This window comes from Mchenga conophoros, linkage group LG18 (genome assembly GCF_057382185.1).
Source record: "Mchenga conophoros isolate Kocher_MC1m ecotype Shallow Benthic linkage group LG18, M_conophoros_male_GT1.1, whole genome shotgun sequence".
Taxonomy (NCBI): Eukaryota; Metazoa; Chordata; class Actinopteri; order Cichliformes; family Cichlidae; genus Mchenga; species Mchenga conophoros.
The window spans coordinates 30,330,095-30,349,207 of NC_140543.1; the positions used below are offsets into that span (position 1 = coordinate 30,330,095).

At 40.9% G+C, this 19,113-nt stretch overlaps 1 protein-coding gene across 1 annotated transcript; it reads left to right on the top strand.

The window, feature by feature from the left end:
- The first annotated feature begins 1,895 nt into the window (after nt 1–1,895).
- Nucleotides 1,896–18,114, top strand: LOC146554174 (gastrotropin-like). Its single transcript, XM_085253333.1, has 5 exons — nt 1,896–2,021; nt 16,781–16,896; nt 17,005–17,180; nt 17,285–17,374; nt 17,981–18,114. The coding sequence occupies exons 2-5, from the start codon at nt 16,830–16,832 to the stop codon at nt 18,029–18,031; spliced, it is 384 nt and encodes a 127-aa protein (XP_085109459.1). The 5' UTR covers nt 1,896–2,021; nt 16,781–16,829; the 3' UTR covers nt 18,032–18,114.
- The last annotated feature ends 999 nt before the right edge of the window (nt 18,115–19,113 follow it).

Here is a 19,113-nt window from a genome sequence, read left to right on the forward strand (position 1 = left end):
CTACTTAAGAGTGTATCACCAAAACTATTCTAATGACAAATGTTTTAAGTTTGTATAACCTTTCAACAGTTGTATGATTTCTAATATCTGACAAGCACAGTACTGAACTGAGTGTGGTTCTCCATTGGCAGTTGGCAGACTATAGTGGACTGCAGAGAGCATCTGTTGCCAGATAGAAACAGCGTCCAAAGTATATGGTACAACCGTTCTGTGGGCTACGTTTGCTTGTGTTGTCATTGGTCCTTCAGACAACCACAGAAAGAACACACAAAGAACTGAAGTGAAGCCAAGTGTGAAAAACAATGAAAAGTATCCACTGCAGCAACAGTCTGTGCTTTTCATGCTCTTCTGCTGTCACTGCCTTTCTGTTCCGGCCCACTTGTCAAGCAATCAGCATTCAGCCTATGCAGAGGGTCATCCATGTTGAGCTACATGCTGATGTATTTATTGGACGACTGCATAGAAGCACGTTTGTGTAGGCTGAAAAGCCCTCTCTGTAGGCCCTCTGAAGGCAAATACCTATGTAAAGTGACACAACCACGGTATCATAAAACACGCAGGTTTTGTTTTCTGAACAATCAAACCAATGCTTTAAGAAAAACTAATGAATCTACTGAAAATATAGACTGTGAAACAGAAACTTGATGCTGGAGGTCTGCAATAAGGTTTCATGTGGAAAAAGGTCTCCACAGGAATTTAAAAAAACTGGAAAAGGATAGGCAAAAGCTGCAGTACCACTAATCAGAGTCACAGCAGTTTTAAAATCACAACACTGGCAGTTCTCTACATGCACAATCTTGCAGATGGACGAGTGCTGCAGACTTGGCACAGGGGTTATCATTGGAAATCAGAGTTTGTCTGAGAGCTCAGATTGTCTGAAGGACATTGCAATATATCAATGATTTGGACGATGTCCAAGAAAAAAAAACCTGTGGTTGCTCCACAAAACCTGAAGGTTAAACTTTGCAAAATAACATGAAGAGAAGCCTGGTGAATATCAGGAGCACATTCTTGGGTCTTATGACCCAAATGAGAAATCAGGGAAAGAGAAATCCCCATTTCTTCCAGTGGTTAATGTTTTTGTTTCATATATGACTTATGTCTCATACAATCACTTACTCATGGAAGTGGGCCCAGGTCAGAGGGAGCTCAGCATGTTCAGCATGAACCTGAACAAGTCCATAGTGAAAGGGAATAGTCAAGAGCACAGTACCAATGAAAATGGGAAACTGGTGTGTAATGAGGCTTGAGAGCAGAAACTTCTGGGCAAATGACATTCATAACTGTTGCCTGTGGATATACCGAATACTGGGTGATGAGACGACTCCCAGTAGCAGATGCCTGGAAGAAGGGGAATAGTGAGACATTACAATGAGCCATAGCCAAAGCTACAGAAGAAAAAAGTGAAACTATGACCTGGCCAAGTATATCGCTGATTTGAATCCCATACAACACCTTCAGTGTAATTTAAAGAGAGCAGATATAAAAGGTTTTTGAAGAATTTGCACAGTTTCTCTTCCATTCTGACAAAGATCGATTCTATCATTAAATTTGCACATATTAAGTATTGGGAGAAAAAGCATATTTGGATCTCACTATGAATAGGCTGCTTTTGCTGCATTGAAATGTTACTGTGGAGCCTGTGTATTGTATTTGGCAGACTTTACTGTAGATTCTTTATTCTTATTTCAGACAGTAGCAAATGCTCTGTTCTGTGACTTAGAAAGGACGGAGTAGCCTGCGAGCTAGTTCAGGCAGACAATTTGAGATGCATTACATCATGCACACTAACATGTCTCACTCTCCCAATTTGGCATTTTCTTTAAGCTGCAAAATCTCTTCCTCTGACATGCCAGTACTTCTGCTACCCAGCATTGCTGTCTGCTATTCCAGCCCCTCCACCACCACAACGTCCACTAGCAGGGTCCAAAGGGACGTTTACTCGCCGCTCCCTAATTTTACACGCATCATATTTGCGGTATGAAGTTGCAGGCTGGAGATCAAACTCTGTTTGCACACAGGTATGCTAACTTCTTGGTGTTATATGTTTGATTTAATTTTCATTGCACATTTTGTCTACTACGGTGTGACAGACTATAAGCATGTTATTGATGTGCATATGCACGTGAATATGAGTGTCACTGTATGACCAGTACTAAAATAACAACACACTTGTGTAACATTATAAGCCATATTTTGCTGCTAGCAAGCACTTAATCTGCTCTCCATCTCACCATAAGTGTGTTACAAGCACACACACACACACACACACACACACACACACACACACACACACATGCACACACTCAGCTGATTGCCAGCAGCCCATTTAAAGACTGATGTCCCCTGGCCTCGCTGCAGGCATAGCTCCAGGTTGATTACTGCTGAGTGCTGTACAGCTCAGGCATGACTGACTTTCTGGCATGCAGTCGCTTTGATCAACTTGCAGTTTTGCGAGCAGATGATGGGTTTCATCTTGAGTGTTTCAGGAGTTATGGCACTTCTGAGATTATGCCAAACTAAAATAAGAGGTGTCAACTGGTCGTTAACACTTTTCACTTATATATGGCCTGATTGCATAACTTTTGATCGGCATGGCTCTTAATTAAAATACTTTAACCGCCACCGTTCAGAAAGACGCGAATAGACAGGAGGACTGTGAAACCGCATTGCCGTGAATGCACTCAAATGTGTTTTTGCTGAATCTTGTTTGTGAATGACTTTGTCTCCTTGGTAACTGTGCCAGACAGTGTTTGGGCCGTGGTCAGCTAGAGGCAGACTGTTATTAATAATCAGGTTACAGTGAGAGGATATTGAAGCGCTCTCAGAGTGGCTGCTGCTAACTTCCTAGCTAGTGAGAGGGACTAAGACACACACAGTCACAGACACACAAATACACTGTTGTGCACGCACACACATGCTGACATAATTGTTGGTAGCAAGAGTGGTTTGGGAAGAGGAGGCTGGTAAGTGTGCTTGAAGGTGGGCCACTGGGTAGTTTCATACAACGAGGGTTAACAAGAGGCTGTAGCAATCTCAGCTTGATGGGAACACACTCAGCTACAAGCAAGGTAGCCTTAATCAGCCAACCAACCAGCTAATAGCCCTGTGTTAAGAGTGTGCATGTAATGAGCAACCGTGAAAATCTTAAAAAGTAGATTTTTGAGAAAAGAAGCTGTTTTTCCTCCAAATTTTGAACCTCTAGAATAAACCCTGTCTTTTAAAAGGCGCTGGATGGACAGCTTGTGTGTGTGTACACATCTTTTTTAACAACAAGAGAAACCCCACTTGTGGCGTTACGACTACAGTCGTGTTTGTTTCATTATGTGTTTCCTGCCATGAAGACGTCTGTATTGTGGGGAGAAAGCATGCTAATTGCACTGTGCAGGTGGCCGCCTGGATGGAAAGACTACAGCGTACACATGACTGGCTCCAGCTCAAGGACTACAGCCTATATAAGGAGCCAAGATGGCTCCTTATATACCTGCTGAGGATCATTTGCTTCCCTTTCAACCAAACAGCCACATAAGTGCTTGTATTAGCTGAATTTTGATCTGTATTTAGAATGAGTAAGTAGAGATGAGTTGCCGCTTCCTTCTGTAACCACTTTCTCCTGTTTTTTTATATGTTTAGGGAGGTAAACTCTTGTGTTGTGTGTCCATTACTTTTGGGCAGGTTATCTAAGCCTAACTGCCAAAAAGAACCCTCCTTTGTATACTGGGCCTTATTGAAACTGCTCATTTCATCCACAGTTGAACATGAGCTGCTTTAATGTCCATCCATATTTTTGTCTTTCACATTGGCTGCCCCTCAAAAACAAAAGGTTTGAACAGCAAGTGGATGGGGCATCTTGACTTTTATATACATGTATTATAGTTCTGGTCTATAAAATCAATGCATATACAAGTCCTTTAACATTTAAGATGAGGCAATACACACACATATACACACAACTAGGCGGCTGGGTCAAAACATCTCCAAAATGCAGCTCTTGTGGGGTGCACCAGGTCTGCAGTGATCAGGATTTATCAAAAGCAGTGCAAGGAAGGAACAGTGGTGAACCAGAGACAAGGTCATGGATGGCCGAGGATCACTGATGCACATGGGGAGTGAAGACTGCTCTGAGTGGTCCGATCCAACAGATGAGATATTGAAGCTTAAGTTGTGGAATAAATGAATGCTGGTTCTGATAAAAAAAAAGTCTCAAAACACACAGTGCATCACACTTTGTTGTGTATGGGGCTGAATAGCTGCAGACCAGCTAGGGTGCCCATGCTGAACCTCTGTCCACTGCAGAAAGCGCCAACAACGGGCAAGTGAGCATCAGAACTAAACCACAGGGAAAAGGAAGATGGTGGCCTGGTCAGAATCATGTTTTCTTTTGGATTGCATGGATGGCCAGGTGTGTGCATCCTGATGCACTATAGGAAGAATGCAAACCGAATGCAAAACTTTGAGTCCTGCCATTCATGTGGATGTTGCATCGACATGTACCACCTACCAAAGCATTTGAGTATCATATAGATCCTTTCATGGAAATGGTATTCCCTGATGTCTGTGGTCTCTTCCAGCCCTGCCACAAAGCAAAAATGTTTCAGGAAGGGTTTGAGGAGGTGTTGACTTGGCCTCCAGATTCACACAAATCTCAGTTCAATCAAGCATCCGTGGGATTTCCAGACAAACAAGTCTGATTCACGGAGGCCCCGCCTCACAACTTACAGGATTTAAAGGATCTGTTGCTAACATCTTGGTGCAGATACACAGCACAGCTTCAGGAATCTAGTGGAGTCCATGCCTGGATGGGTCAGGGCTGTTATGGCAGCAAAAAGGGGACCAACACAATATTAGCTGGTGTTTATAATATTATGCCTGAGTGTGTGTGTGTCTACTCGTTACATGCTGTTTCCCATTTTCAAAACTGGAGAGAACAAACAGAAGGCATAATGGTGAAATGAATGACAGGTGATGTGAACTCATATTAATCATGGATAAGGGATTCAGCTCTGCAGTTTGATTGCAAATTCAAACTGATTTGAGCACCTTCACTGTTTACTCTGTTTCATTCATAGTTGATTATTTTAAGATGGGCAACACAATAGCCAAGGTTAGGGTGTGTACCACCTTAAGCACAAATTACATTTACATTTACGCCTGAGGTTTGATATTAGGTATTTGAAGCATTTCATATTTTATTTTTTTCTTTGTACTTTTTCAGTAAATGTTGGAGGTCAAACAAGTTAAATTTAGTACATATGACACTGAAAACTATGAAGTGCAAGACATTTTAGAAGAAAGCCTTGAATCAATCACCAGTCCAATTACTCTTCCAAACTTGTGATATGATTCTTTAATCACATCTATCCACATTCAAAAAAGGGGAGGTGGAAACAGGTGTCACACACAGTTGCAACACACAAACCATACTTACACAAACCATACTGACTATAAAACAAACTGTGGTTTGTCACCAACCAAAGAAGAGTTCACATCTCTGAGGCCTCTCGCATTAAACTTGAGTTAGATGATTCATTAAGCCATAATTCATTAATTCTGCAAGACACAAAAGCCAATGAGCTACATCATTGCTGCATTTGTCACAGCAATGGTGTGTAAAGGGTTTCAGTAATTATGGCAATAACTGAATCAAACCGTTAGGATGAAAATATTGTTTTTACTCAAAATTAGATTTTAAAATGAAATTTTTGGTTTGTACTGAAAAATGGCCCGCGTGCAACCACACTTCCATTGTAAAACTAGCTTCTTGGATCCATATCAACCCTCATCACGTGGTATTGTGTGAGATTTGCAAGAATCTAATTGGGAAATTTGAACATTTGAAAGGTATTTGCTGGATAAAACTATTATGAAGCAAATGAGGGGGGAGTTACTGTTGTAAACTTCCAAATTAATATTTTTAATACTCGTTTCTGTGCATGCTTGACATTGTATTTCAAAGGCATTCCTTCTACTATGGAGACAAAATGTCAAATTAGGCTCTTTGTCCATTGGCAAAGCCTGGCTTACTTCTTCACCTCTCTGCATTATTTAAAGCACAAAGGTATTTCCCTTACCCCCTTTCTTCTCCTCCCTTCTCCTCTTTCCCTTTACTTTTTCCTTCCTCTCCTGTACTTTCATCTATTCTCCTAATCCCTTATCTCCAGACTCTCCACCACTTTCATGTCTTCTTGCTCCTCTTCCTGCCTCATCTTTGTTGGCATCCACATATCCTCCCTTCCCCATCCCTTTGCTCATCTCACCTGGTCTCGCCTCATCTTTTCCCTCGGCTCTCCGCTTCTTGCCTGACTTGCCTCACTTCTTGTCCTCCTCCTTCTCCCTCATCTCCTCCTTTTCTCCTCCTCTTCCTCTCCTGCTCTCACCCCTCCTCCCTCCACGTCGGTTCGCCCTCTGATGATTGCCGAGCACATTTCATTTGACATAAAGACAAAGGGCTGAGTACACATGTGGTTTCTCTTGTGTAATATGAAATATTAATGCAGGCATAATTTGGCTCCCTGGGTGAGGGGTGGAGGTGGGGGTGGTGGGCTCTCCATAATCACCAGTGACTGCTGTTTCCTTCCCCAAAGGATGGTAAGGCTGTCAGGAAGGATTGAGAAACAGCAAAGATAACAACAACAGAATGCTAAGTGTTGGCGGCTACTGTGGCCTATTTCTGTCCTGGTGTTTAATGGTTATATTGGCTCATTGCCTGAGTTACTGAGGCAGCTCTCCCTCTCAGGCTTTTCAGAGTTAAAGGTGCCATGTGCAGCATTTTCAACCATCAGTGGTCATGCTCAAATTAGTGGTGATAGACTGGTATAATTACCATAAACAATTGGTAGTCTCTCTTGCGCACCAGTGATATTGCTAGTCCTGCTTCTCACAAACACGTTTGCTTCAGAGAAGCTGTTTCTGCTTGTTCCTCACTCCCTTCTGTTTGCTTCACTTGTTTTCCTGAGGATAAAAAAACTTTATTGACTTACTAAATCTACCCTGTGTCCTTGTGAGATGCTGTTCTGTTATATAAAGCAGTAGAAGGTGGAAAACATATAAGTATATTTAGTGCTACACTAGAATATAAACTACTACACAAATGCATTTCAAATGGAAATATTGTACCTTTTTACCCCTCTATATTACATATAGTTATATATTAGGATTGCAACGATACACAAAATTCACGGTTCGGTTCGGTTCGATACTTTGGTGTCACGGTTCGATATTTTTTCGATACAAAAAAAATGTTCATGCCCTTTTAATTTGTCATTTATTAAAATTATAAATATATATTTTAACTCAAAAGTACAGTTTTTAAATTTAACCCTAACCCTTGTGCGTGTTTTTTATTTTGACAGCGAATGCGCACCTGCGGTCCACTTATGTGCAGCCCTGGTTATTTAGCTCGTCATATTGCAGCCACAGAAATTATTTTGTCCATGAAACCATAAAGCTGCACTTTCTTTTTGTCTTATAGTCTGATTTGTCATAACTTCTCCGTTTTGTGGTAAGCTTTTCTTTGGCTGTCACTTCTTCACCCTGACCTGTCTTATTTGGCTCAGCAGAACTAAAATATATTTTCTGCTGCTTTTACACGCGCACTCACATAAGCTCAGCGATTCTCTGCGCGATCAACCTTTCACATGTTTAAGCTTGCTGCGGGAGATTTCACTTGTCATGTTTGCATAGTAAGCTAACAATTAATAAGACGATGTCAGAGGAATTGGTGCGCAAATTATCATCACTCACAGATCAGTACTGTCGCTCTCTATACACAGTTCGCACGATTGCAAAGTGAAAGCAAAAAAACAAGCGCAAATTCAAACGCGACTTCAATATGTCACATATTGACAGTGGCTCACCGATGCCAATGACATAATTACCCAGCTACATTTCTGAAAGAATGCAAAAGCATTGACATATATTTTTCCTTCCTACAATAGCCCGACGGGCAGGGCAGAGATCGATTTTGGTAGCCCGACTGGAAAAAATCACTAGCCCCAGGACGTCGGGCTAGCGATATTGCGAGCCCTGTATCTGATTGAGGAATCACTCATCTTTGGAAAAGAGAGTTCATTACAGAGAAATGTCTCTTTCCAAAATAAAAGCTATACTATCCGCTTCTTCTGGGTTATATTCTCAGCAGCATATTAAACATATAAGGAGAATCATGTGCTAACGGCTGTCTAAATGACTCGGCTAAAGTTAGTAGCATGTTTGCTTGTTTTTTTTTTCTGCTTCCACTTGTCTTTGCACTAGGATGATGTCGGCGTAAATGTGCAGTCATATTCGTTGTGTTCCCGCTAGTGCTTTCAGGTTAATCTCGTTGAAATGACCTTAAAGCCACAACACGGCAAATCTCCGTTAACGAGCTACCGCCGATCGCCCCGTGCATGGGGCTAGACGGCCAACACGTTAACGAGCTACCCCTGCGTGGGGCTAGACGGCCAACACGTTAACGAGCTAACTGCGCTAACACACTAGTTCCCACCCATGTAATTGAGCATTGCATGGCACATCCAACATACTGTTTTACTTTAGTCCATGACTCGCTTACCTTCAGGGTCATACGTCACATGAAAACCAAAATAATTCCAAACGCCAGATCTGAATGAGGGTGGGGGAGGTCCATGTTGCAAGGAGAGCTTAACTTCTGTCTCGCTAGCTTGCCCTGCGCTCTTCCTTCTGACGATGCTGTCTGTGTTGAGCGCTCAGTGAATCTGCATTCGACTACTCCGCCTAGGCTGCACTGTCGAGCCTAGGCAGAGTAGTCGAACGCAGATTCACTGAGCGCTCAACACAGACAGCATCGTCAGAAGGAAAGTTGATAAAATAAATTACAAATTTTGTATTGTTCGATACATATGCGTACCGAACCGAAAGCACTGTATCGAACGGTTCAATATCGATACGAATATCGTTGCACCCCTATTATATATATATGATTTTAGCATGCAGTGATCAAACCACTGAACAGTATGTGATTCACCCCAGTTTTAGTTTATATTGTAATGTAAAGATTTTGACTGGATGATAGAAAGAAGTAAAACAGTTCCTTTAACAGGAAGAATCCTCCAACAGAACCAAGCTCACTGAGGCCAGCCCTCTGCCTCGGCTGGAGCAGGTTATTAGGCTATGTTTTAAAGCTAGGTGAAATTCTTCTAATTTAGTGGAACCCCACTATTATGCTTTTGCATTTCCAAACAGAAGTTTTCACTGATCCATTCAGCTTTCATTTTTAAAGGGTTGCCTTTTTAAAACTGTACAGTCGACGAGATGATCCCCTTTGTGTGGGTTTAGGCTGAAGCCATTCATTTTGTTAATTTTTGATACTGAAGAGATAAATATCACTTGTGTAAATTTGATTACAAAAACAAACACTGTAAAACAGACATAAATTCACAATTCAACTGTTTTGCATTTTCCCCTCAGTTTTTGTAAATTCCAACGTAAGCAAATGTGTTTGTGTTATTTTCTGTCTCTACACCCTTAGTGATACCGGGTTTGATGATAACACTGAGCAGGATTGTTTACATCCCAAAATAAGAAAGAAATGTCTGCAAGGTGCATGTGGATTAGCACCCTTTTATTGACATATAAGACCATAATGACATTACATTTTTGGCTTCGGTCATGTTTTTGCACGACACGACACAACATCTCAAAAAGTTTTGCATAAATTCTGATAAAACTTTGTAGGGCTGTAGAGTGCAGTACAGTGCCAGGTTATAACCATTTAAATAAATAACAATTTGAACACGTGTGAAATGTTCCTCGATAACCTGAACACGAGTTATAATCACTAAACATTTGGACGAATTGAACTAAAAGATGAAATCAATGCTCCACATGTACTACACCATGTACACATTTAAAAAAATATTCAAGATTATTTCATGTATAATAAAATGGGTTTCAGTCCAAGTACTGCCCAGAGAGTGAGCTGCATTGGTGGAGTTTTGCACTCTCACAGCGCTTCTTGTTTATTGTGTAAATACCATATTGACATGTTACCATGTGATATCATACAAACAGCATCCTATTTGCACATCTATCAACTCAATATTCCCTCTCCAACTGGGCTGTTTTGATTTTCACCAACTCCTGGGAGAGCTTGTAAGCTTCCACATGCTCTACTAGTTAGAGACTGCTGGTTGGTAACTGCAAAACACATCTCACATTTTTGTTTATGTGCATTTTATAACCAAATATTCCTCCTGCTGCAGCAGTGAGCAAACCTTATGCTATAGTCACACTGTGGTTTGAGAAAGCAGACATTATTTTGGCAGTGTGTACGTTGGGATGGGATTCTGGGTAAAGCGTTGCACTCCTTCTTTGAGTAAATGTGTACCTGATCAAACCACGTGGCTCAGTGTTATCTGATAATGTGTGAGCATACACCAGTGTTCCTCTACAGAAGCATTTTTCACAGAGTTTTCATTTCCCTGTACAACATAGCACAAAACTTTAGCATCAAAGCCAAGCACACGCACGCACTCACACACTTTCTCCTCTCATGCCTGCCGCATTTACTCTTCCTATTCATCTCACACTGGATGACATGCAGACAAGTTCATGAATTGTCTTTCAAAAGTTTAATTCTCTCTCTCTATATATATATATATATATGCATATATATCTATATAACCATCTTTGTCTATTTTTCCTATTTTCACATCGAACAATTGCAGACCGCCACTTTACTCGCATTACACATAAACGCACACACTCTCGCACATAGGCTCCAGTTGCATCACTAGTGAATTACCATGCCGTTCCGCGTTATTAAACATGACACTCGGCCCAGATAATGGAGCCTTTCTTCATCTCAATTTGGAAGGCTAATCTTATTGCTTTGATTAGCAGGGGCTTCATTTGCATATCAAGGCCTCCCCTCCTTTAATTCCTCCATCGCAAATCCCCTCTTTAGAGCTGTAGATAAAAGGAATCTATCTATATGTATCTTTCTTTAGAATCTTTTCTTCCTTTCCTCCTCTCCCCCTTCTTGTTCTTCATTAACTACTTGTTCGTTTGTTCATATCCTTGTTTTTTTCTCTTCTTGCATTTAGTATTCATCATTTCCTTTAAGTCGCCTTTATATGTGCCCCTTTCTTGTGTATATCGAAAGACAAGAGGAGAGGGAAAAAGTAAAGCATGACTTCATCGACATGTGATTGGACATAATAACGTAATGGCCAGTAATCCTAGTTACTTATTATCTAGTTGGAATCGCACTTGGGGGAATTAGGGAGGAGAGTGGAAAAAAAAGTTTAGGCAAAAGTTGAAATTACAGCCAACTATTAAAATGTAACCAACACAATTGCAACACTGACAATAAACTCGAGAGACAAGTGCACTTTGCTCACTATTCACTGTGAATTGAGAATAAGTTTGACCTCGAGACAGACGGGCAGAAACCGGCTGAAATCTTTGTTTTGTCTGGCATGTTCTGCATAACATCAGATTTTAGTGGCAGGAAAAATTAGTACCTGACATTGCAGTTTCTCACTGCTCGCCACACTGAATCACTGCGATGACTCAAAAATATATTTAAGATTTATGTGTCTAGCACGGCGTCTGCAGATAATAAATGGCTATATCTAATGCTACACCATGTAATGTATTCAGTATAATAATGTGAACATCGTGATGGTTTATTTCTTTATTTGAATTTTTGTGTGTGAATTTAAATCCAAAGAAAATCCAGAGACTTTGATCTGATAGCAGTTATCCAAAATCAGAGAACTTAACAACTTCTCACAGATTTCTAGTCCTTTTCCACCAACGTGCTGCTGGTTCTCAATCTGGAACTATTTACACACATTTCCATCACCAGTGCACCACCAAAAAAACTACTTTACCAAAGTTGGAACCATTCTTGCTAGTGGCTATTAGAGGGGCTAAAGTAGAGAAACTCATCGTGATTTTCTTTGTTTCTTAATAGTTGTCTAAAGAGCGACAGTTTCATGAAGACGTTTCACCTCTCATCCAAGAGGCTTCTTCAGTTCTAAAACTAAATGGTGGAGAGTCCCAGCAATTGGTAGAGTCCCCGGGACTCTTCACCGTTTGGTTTTAGAACTGAAGAAGCCTCTTCGGCGAGAGGTGAAACTTACTAAAGAAGTCCAGTTGCTTTCTTTCCAAGCTCCATAGACTACCATGACCTTGATGACTGAGAACCTACACAGACATATTTCTTAATAGTTGGTTCTTAAAGACTTGAGCTGGTTCTCAGAAAGCACCAGGGTAGAACTGGATCCACACCAGCACTTACACAGTGTTACATGGTGGTACATGTTCAGCTTATGACCAAGCCATATATTCTATATTGTAAAATCTTCCACACTGATACTAAAACCCCGAATTCAAGTGTATTGTAGGCTATTACAGTTTTTGCCCACTGCTTGAACACATTTTGCAAAACTCCGCTCTCTGTGCCAAAACTGTACACACAAGTACACATGACACAACACTGGGAAATATACCATTCACATCTGTGCCAAATTGAAACTCCACTCCCAAAACCTAAACTCTGCTGTCAAAACCTAACATTCCTTTGTCAAAATGTAACTCTGTTGACAAAATGACACATACTTGCATCATATGCAAACACTTACAGATCAGGGGGAACACACTAGTCTTCTTTACATAAAACACTGCAGTCCTTGATTTTCATTGTTTATTCAGAAGGCATATTTACAGGAGACACATTTCCAAACAACCAAAAACGCAAATAGACCTACTCAGTATTGTACATTGCAGTACCATGAATTCAGATAAAGCAAAAAAAAAAAAACAACAACAACACAATAATACTGCAATAGAAAAAACACTATACTGTAAACACAAAAAACCATGACAAGTGTGCATACGTGGGCTCATGGATCCCGCCGTCTGTTGGGGTCTGGCCACAGGACCTCATCAACATCGCAAGCAGTGTCCTCTCCCGCTAGGCACCGGGGAAAATATCCTCTTGCATGTCGAAACCATCCATGGATTGCTGTCACCTGAATGTCGCCACAGGCCTGTTCCATTGCCTGCAGAAGAGGCATGCGGGCATGTGGTTGGCGGTCATATACTCGCCATCTCCAAGCCGAAAAAAATTCCTCTATAGGGTTTAAAAATGGTGAGTAAGGGGGCAAGTATACCACTTCAAATTGATTGTGGTTGGAGAACCAGGCCTGGACCAGAGCAGCCCGATGGAAACTGACATTATCCCATATCACCACAAACCTGGGCTGATCTGGTCTGTTCTGTACAACTATATCATGGAGAGCATCTAGAAATGTGAGTATGTGTTGGCTATTGTATGGACCTAGTTTTGCATGATGGTGCAGAAGCCCTCGAAGGCTTATGGCGGCACACAATGTGACATTTCCCCTGCGCTGCCCTGGGACGTGCACAATTGCCCTTTGGCCAATTACATTACGACCCCGTCGTCTTGTTTTGCTCAGGTCGAATCCAGCTTCATCAATGAAAATGTATTCATGAGGCTGTGCAACTCCATCCATGGCCAAGAGTCTCTGAAAAAAAGGGGAACATATTACTGTACTACAGTGCTACACATACAGAACCCCATCACACAGGTACCTGTGTAGCTCTCAGAATGGATCCATGTGGTACTGATATGGTACATATTCAGCTGCTACTGGATTTCACCAATACTGTATTGTACATTTAAAGGACAGTTACACTTACCCGTACATATTCAGCTCGAAGTCCTTTGACCCTGTCACTGTTCCTCTCGAATGGGACTCTGTAGAGCTGCTTCATGGTGATGCTGTGTTTACCCAAGATGCGTCTGATGGTGGTGATGCTCACATGGTTTATGTTGCTGAACACTCGCCTGTCTGCAAGTATTTTCCGTCGTAGCTGGTGGAGACGGATGGCATTGTCTGCCTTCACTAGGTCCACAACGGCAAGTTCCTGCTGTTGTGTGAACAGGCGTTGGCGTCCTCCCCCAGAAGGTCTTCGAGTCATTCTAGAGAAATACAACCACATATTGTCATCGCTTTGCTTATTTTTCTTACAGTACTTTACTGTATGTACTGTGTCATCCACTGTACTTCAATATAAGGAATCAGCCACTTTGGCTGCAAAAGGAGCATTAGCACCCCGTACACTTGATATGGTAATGTGATATACTGTAGAATAGTGCTATGAAACCATCTGAGTGGAGTAGAAGGTAGAGAGGTGAAGACAGACCTGTTTTCTAGTCGGAATGTTCGTATTACAGATGCCACTGTGAAGCAGCTTAGATGTGGGTGGACTCTCTGCCCAGCTTCCCTCATAGTCAGGCCATGGTTGATGACATGGTCCACCAAAGTTGCTCTTATATCATCAGAAATATGGGTCTGTGCATGGCCACGACGACGACCTCCTCCTCCTCATCATCATCATCATCATCATCATCATCATCCTCATCCTCCTCCTCCTCCTCCTCCTCTTGCTCTCCCTCCATCCATGCTTGCAAAGTTCTTGAATTGGCTAAACTGAGGGCTTTTTGTAGTTGGCTAATTGGTGTTCAGTTTTACAAGTAAGTGCCTTCAGGTGTGTATTTGAGTGGTTGCAATTACCCGATGTGTTTTGTATTTTGGGTACATGTGTTTTCCAAATGGCACCCTGAAATTTCATTTTGTGAACGAAGTGTCTTATGTATGAAATAGAGTGTAGCATGCAGGACCATGTGTGTTGCATAAAGGAGTAAGTGTGTTGCATAATTGCAACTAGGGTGCAAAGCAGCGCTTTTGTTTAAGGTAGGGGTACATGTGTTTGAGGTATGGTAACAAAAGCTTCAAGTTGTGTTACTTTAGTCTAAGCATGGGTTTGTAGTGTTCAAGCAACGGGCAAAAACTGTAAAACGCCTATCAAAGACCATATGGAGTGCAGTCCCATTGTGCAGTGCTTAGGGTGCAGATTAGTGCAATCGGGCAGGGAGGGACTGAACTGCCACTTTCTCCGTTTCCTGAACTCATATTTTTTTTCTTTCTAATGTCACACTTATAAGTCAAAGCAAGCTCTCGATCATGCCTCCTCTTCAGTGTGTTTAAAGTGTGTAATGATGTTATACATTTATGATGACTATTCACTTATAAATATGCATTTGTAATGATAAAGATTCAGCAGGTTAAATTCTCATGACAAATATCGACACGTGTGTGTTTTCCCTTTTTTTTTTATCTGGATTTGATCTGCTTTTGCACACTGATTAGTGTGTGTGTGTGTGTGTGTGTGTGTGTGTGTGTGTGTGTGTGAGTGAGAAAGGGCAGAGAGTGACAGTGAAATAAAAGAAAGAGATAGTGGGTGTCTTTTATAGGATGTTGGCCAATATGATGTTTTATGTATCTATAAAGAGCTCCAAGGCCAAGTTGACTTTTCATGGTTTAAAAAACGCTATCAGCGATCTGTGGAAATGGCTGCATTGTGTGAGATCAAAGTGCAGCGTCAAAAGCTTTTACCTATTCAGTTTGTCAGAACTGAAAGCCCAGTGTGCTTCAGTCATATAGTCACCATAATGGACAATTTTCAGCCACCAACAGCATAAGCAACACTTTACTGTAATTGTGTTAGCACTGTGGCTATGTACTTTTTTTTCTTTAAGAAAGATTCAGGAAGTGTTTTTTGTCACTGGTTTACTGCTTTCATCTGTTTTGCTGTCACACATCTGTCAGAAGCCTTTCAGTCATCTATATGGAGTAATATTCCACTAATAAATCAACATATCTCCTATAATGAGATTAAGTCACATCCTACACTGACAACGAGATGACATTTTTATGACTAAATATGTTTTTCTTTTTGTTTTTCTTATCCAAAAAAGCAAAGATGCATCACATATTTATCAATAATTCATCAAAAAAATAAAAACAAATTAAATGCACTTATTTACACAAAAGTATTTGATAACTACATGGAAATTAGCTTCCATACTGTACAGCTTCCTTATTAACACAAGATGATTCAAATCTTACCTTTAAGTCAAGATGCTATACTTGGTGACTAGGTTTTATTCACAAGAACAGGTTAATAACTACATCATTAACTGTGTTTATTGCGTGTTTTGTCTGTACTTTGGTAGCCCTGGGTTTGGGTCTGAATTACAAAGAAAGGAACTGAGGAAATGTGCTGATACATTTTACATTTGGTAAAGGAGCTCATCTGCTAGATGAAAGGATTACAGTATAAAGCATTTGAATTTACATGCAAGATGTTATAATTGATTGTGTGTAAAATTCTGTCTTAATGTCTTCAGACTTTATACTAATGCGATGACTCTGTAAAAATGACACCTTTAAAATAGTGAAATGGCTCCAATTACATTAGATCATCTCGAGCCTTCCCGGTGCCAGACAATGATTATAGCCTTTTTATAGGTAAATGATGACCTGATTACACCCCAGACAGTTTCCATTTTGGACATAACAGTGTACTCTGAAAAAGATGGATCGTATCTTGAAATGGAGCCTTTATTGTCTTTTTATTTACTTTTCGAATCAGCAGCAGTAAAAGTGGAGGGTATGTCCGTAAAGCCATTGCAGGTGAGTTCACTGACCTAGAGGTGAGCTTGCAGCTCACCCAGAGAGCAGTCAGCGTTTTACTCCCTGCCTGTGAACTCCATGAACACCTGTTTATGCTTTTTATTGGCCTCTCCCTCGTAGCCTGTTGAACTCATCCTATTCAGTTGTAATTGCTCTCTTGTGTCATCACATGCAAATGAAGGAGGTGGCAAGAGATCTAAAGTATATAAACGGGGAATATTCTTGGTCTCAGTACCTTGCTCTTTCCTCAGCTTGCCTCAGCATCTCTGATCTCACTCCTCTACCCTCAACATTACCAAAATGGCATTCGCTGGAAGATGGGAAACCGAGACCCAGGAGGGATACGACGCCTTCTGCAAGGTGCTAGGTGAGAACGCAGGCTCAAATTTTCCACTTCCTCTGCTTCTGAACTCCATTGTTTTCTGCACATCTTTGGCCTTTTTTGACCTTGCATCCTCTTCCCGTCCCACTATAGGCATTCCAGATGATGTCATCGAGAGGGGCCGTGACTACAAGTTGATCACAGAGGTCACCCAGGATGGCAAAGATTTCACCTGGACCCTCTTATATCCTGCCAATGCCAAGGTCACCAACAAGTTCACTATCGGAAAGGAGGCCGACATGGAGACCATTGGAGGAAAGAAATTCAAGGTTGGGAGGAAATGATCCAAAGCTTCACTTTAGCTATAGCTAGCAGAAGCATAAAGCTATGAATGCTACTCTCCTAACTGGTTATATCACAATTTTGTTTACAGGCTACAGTACAAATGGAAGGAGGCAAGCTAAGTGTGACCTTCCCCAACTACCACCACACCTCTGAGATCAGTGGTGGCAAACTCATCGAGGTAAACACACTCACTTAGGCTTTTAGAGGTGCGAACGTTGGGCAGTGACAGCAGTTATTACACTCAACTCCCCGCAGGGATCATTAGAGTCATCAAAGTTATACTTCTGCAGCTGGAGACCAGGAACAGCTAATAAGAAAAAAACTCTCTGAAACACAGAGTATTGCTACTGAATGCACTTTAACAACCAATTCATTCCCATATTTAACCTTTTAATCCTGAGAATTTATACGAGACACTTCTCTCTTTGCAGGTTATCTCTTTTTGGTTTCCATTTTATAGTCTGCTTTTCAGAAATTTTCAACACTTCACACTTTCATTTTGAGAAAAACAGCAAAAATGTATCCAGTTAAAAGGAAGCCAAAAATTCAAAATGAAGACTGTTTCAGCTGACTGACACAATTGCTTAATTTATAATTACTTAATTTGCTAAAGTCTGCAGTTTTCAGGTGTCAGGGTTGGTCAGAAGCGGACAAGTATAAAGTTACTGTTACAGTGGTATTTTTTCATTTGTCTGACACTTCAAAAAAAAAATTTTACAGCATAAAACCAGATGTAAAGAAGCACTGCAAAAGCTAATTGAAGTCATTTCCTGTCTTTCTGCAGACCTCCAAAGCCGGCTCTGTAGTGCTGAAGAGAATCAGCAAGAAGATCTAACTCTCATCTTTAACAGTTACAATGGAGACCTCGGAACAATATTTGTGTTAATTAATAAACTATGGTGATCGTGCCAACTTGAACCTGTGTTTCTGTCTATGTTTTCTACTCTGGGGATACGATGTGACTTCTAGATTATATAAGTTTAAACTCATGCTTTTTTTTTTTCAAACTACAAGAGTTGATGACAAAGAATCAGGGTACGATAAAGACACAACTGTGGCTTCAGACTTTGCAGGGGATAGCAGCGGCGTGACCTTTAAACACATCTATTAGTTTGTTAGTTTTCTATAAGAAAAGAGCATTTGCCAGATTGACAGAGATGGGAGTTTAAGCAGAACAGTGACAGTTTGACAGCTGACTGACAAAAACACTAAAAAAGATCTGAACTTTTCTCAGCTACAGGTAGTAGATGTTTCTGTAAATTGCAAGTGCTTGCATTGAAATTGCTCTCATATAAGTGTTTCTAAGAAAAATACCTACTTGCTGTCATTTCTCTTAGAAACTGGAGGAAGGGGATAATTTAAACTTTTATCTCAGACAAAGAAAAACTGAAGTCTGACTAAGTGCCATGCCTCTCAGCTGCAATGTTTATATTGCAACCAATGGTGGCTCAAAGCCAGGGTGCAGTAAACACTCATCTATCTTCTGCACACATGGCCTGGGCTGACTTTATCAATACACATGGTGATCAGTCATACTGGTCTGGACTGAAATATCTCAACAATTTGAATAAGTATTGGATCACTGTGAAATTCTTGGTTCCCAGAAGATGAATTATTTCATGTACAGTGATGCTGAGTTTTAATTTAACAAGTAACAAGTACAACTTTTCAGTAGCACAGTCAGAGAAGCACTGAAGCATTGAAAGAGGGCCTACAAAAAGAAGATGATGTACTCAAACAACACTCTCCTACATGTATCCCACCTCTTTAAATTCACTGAACTAGAATCAAGGTAAACAAGATTTGTAAAGCAAATGCAGGTCGCTCTGTGGGCAGTATTTACTTTGAAGGTAATTGTATTGCCCTGTGATCCTGATAAGGGTAAGTGGAGGAGAATGGATGAATGGCTGGATGGAT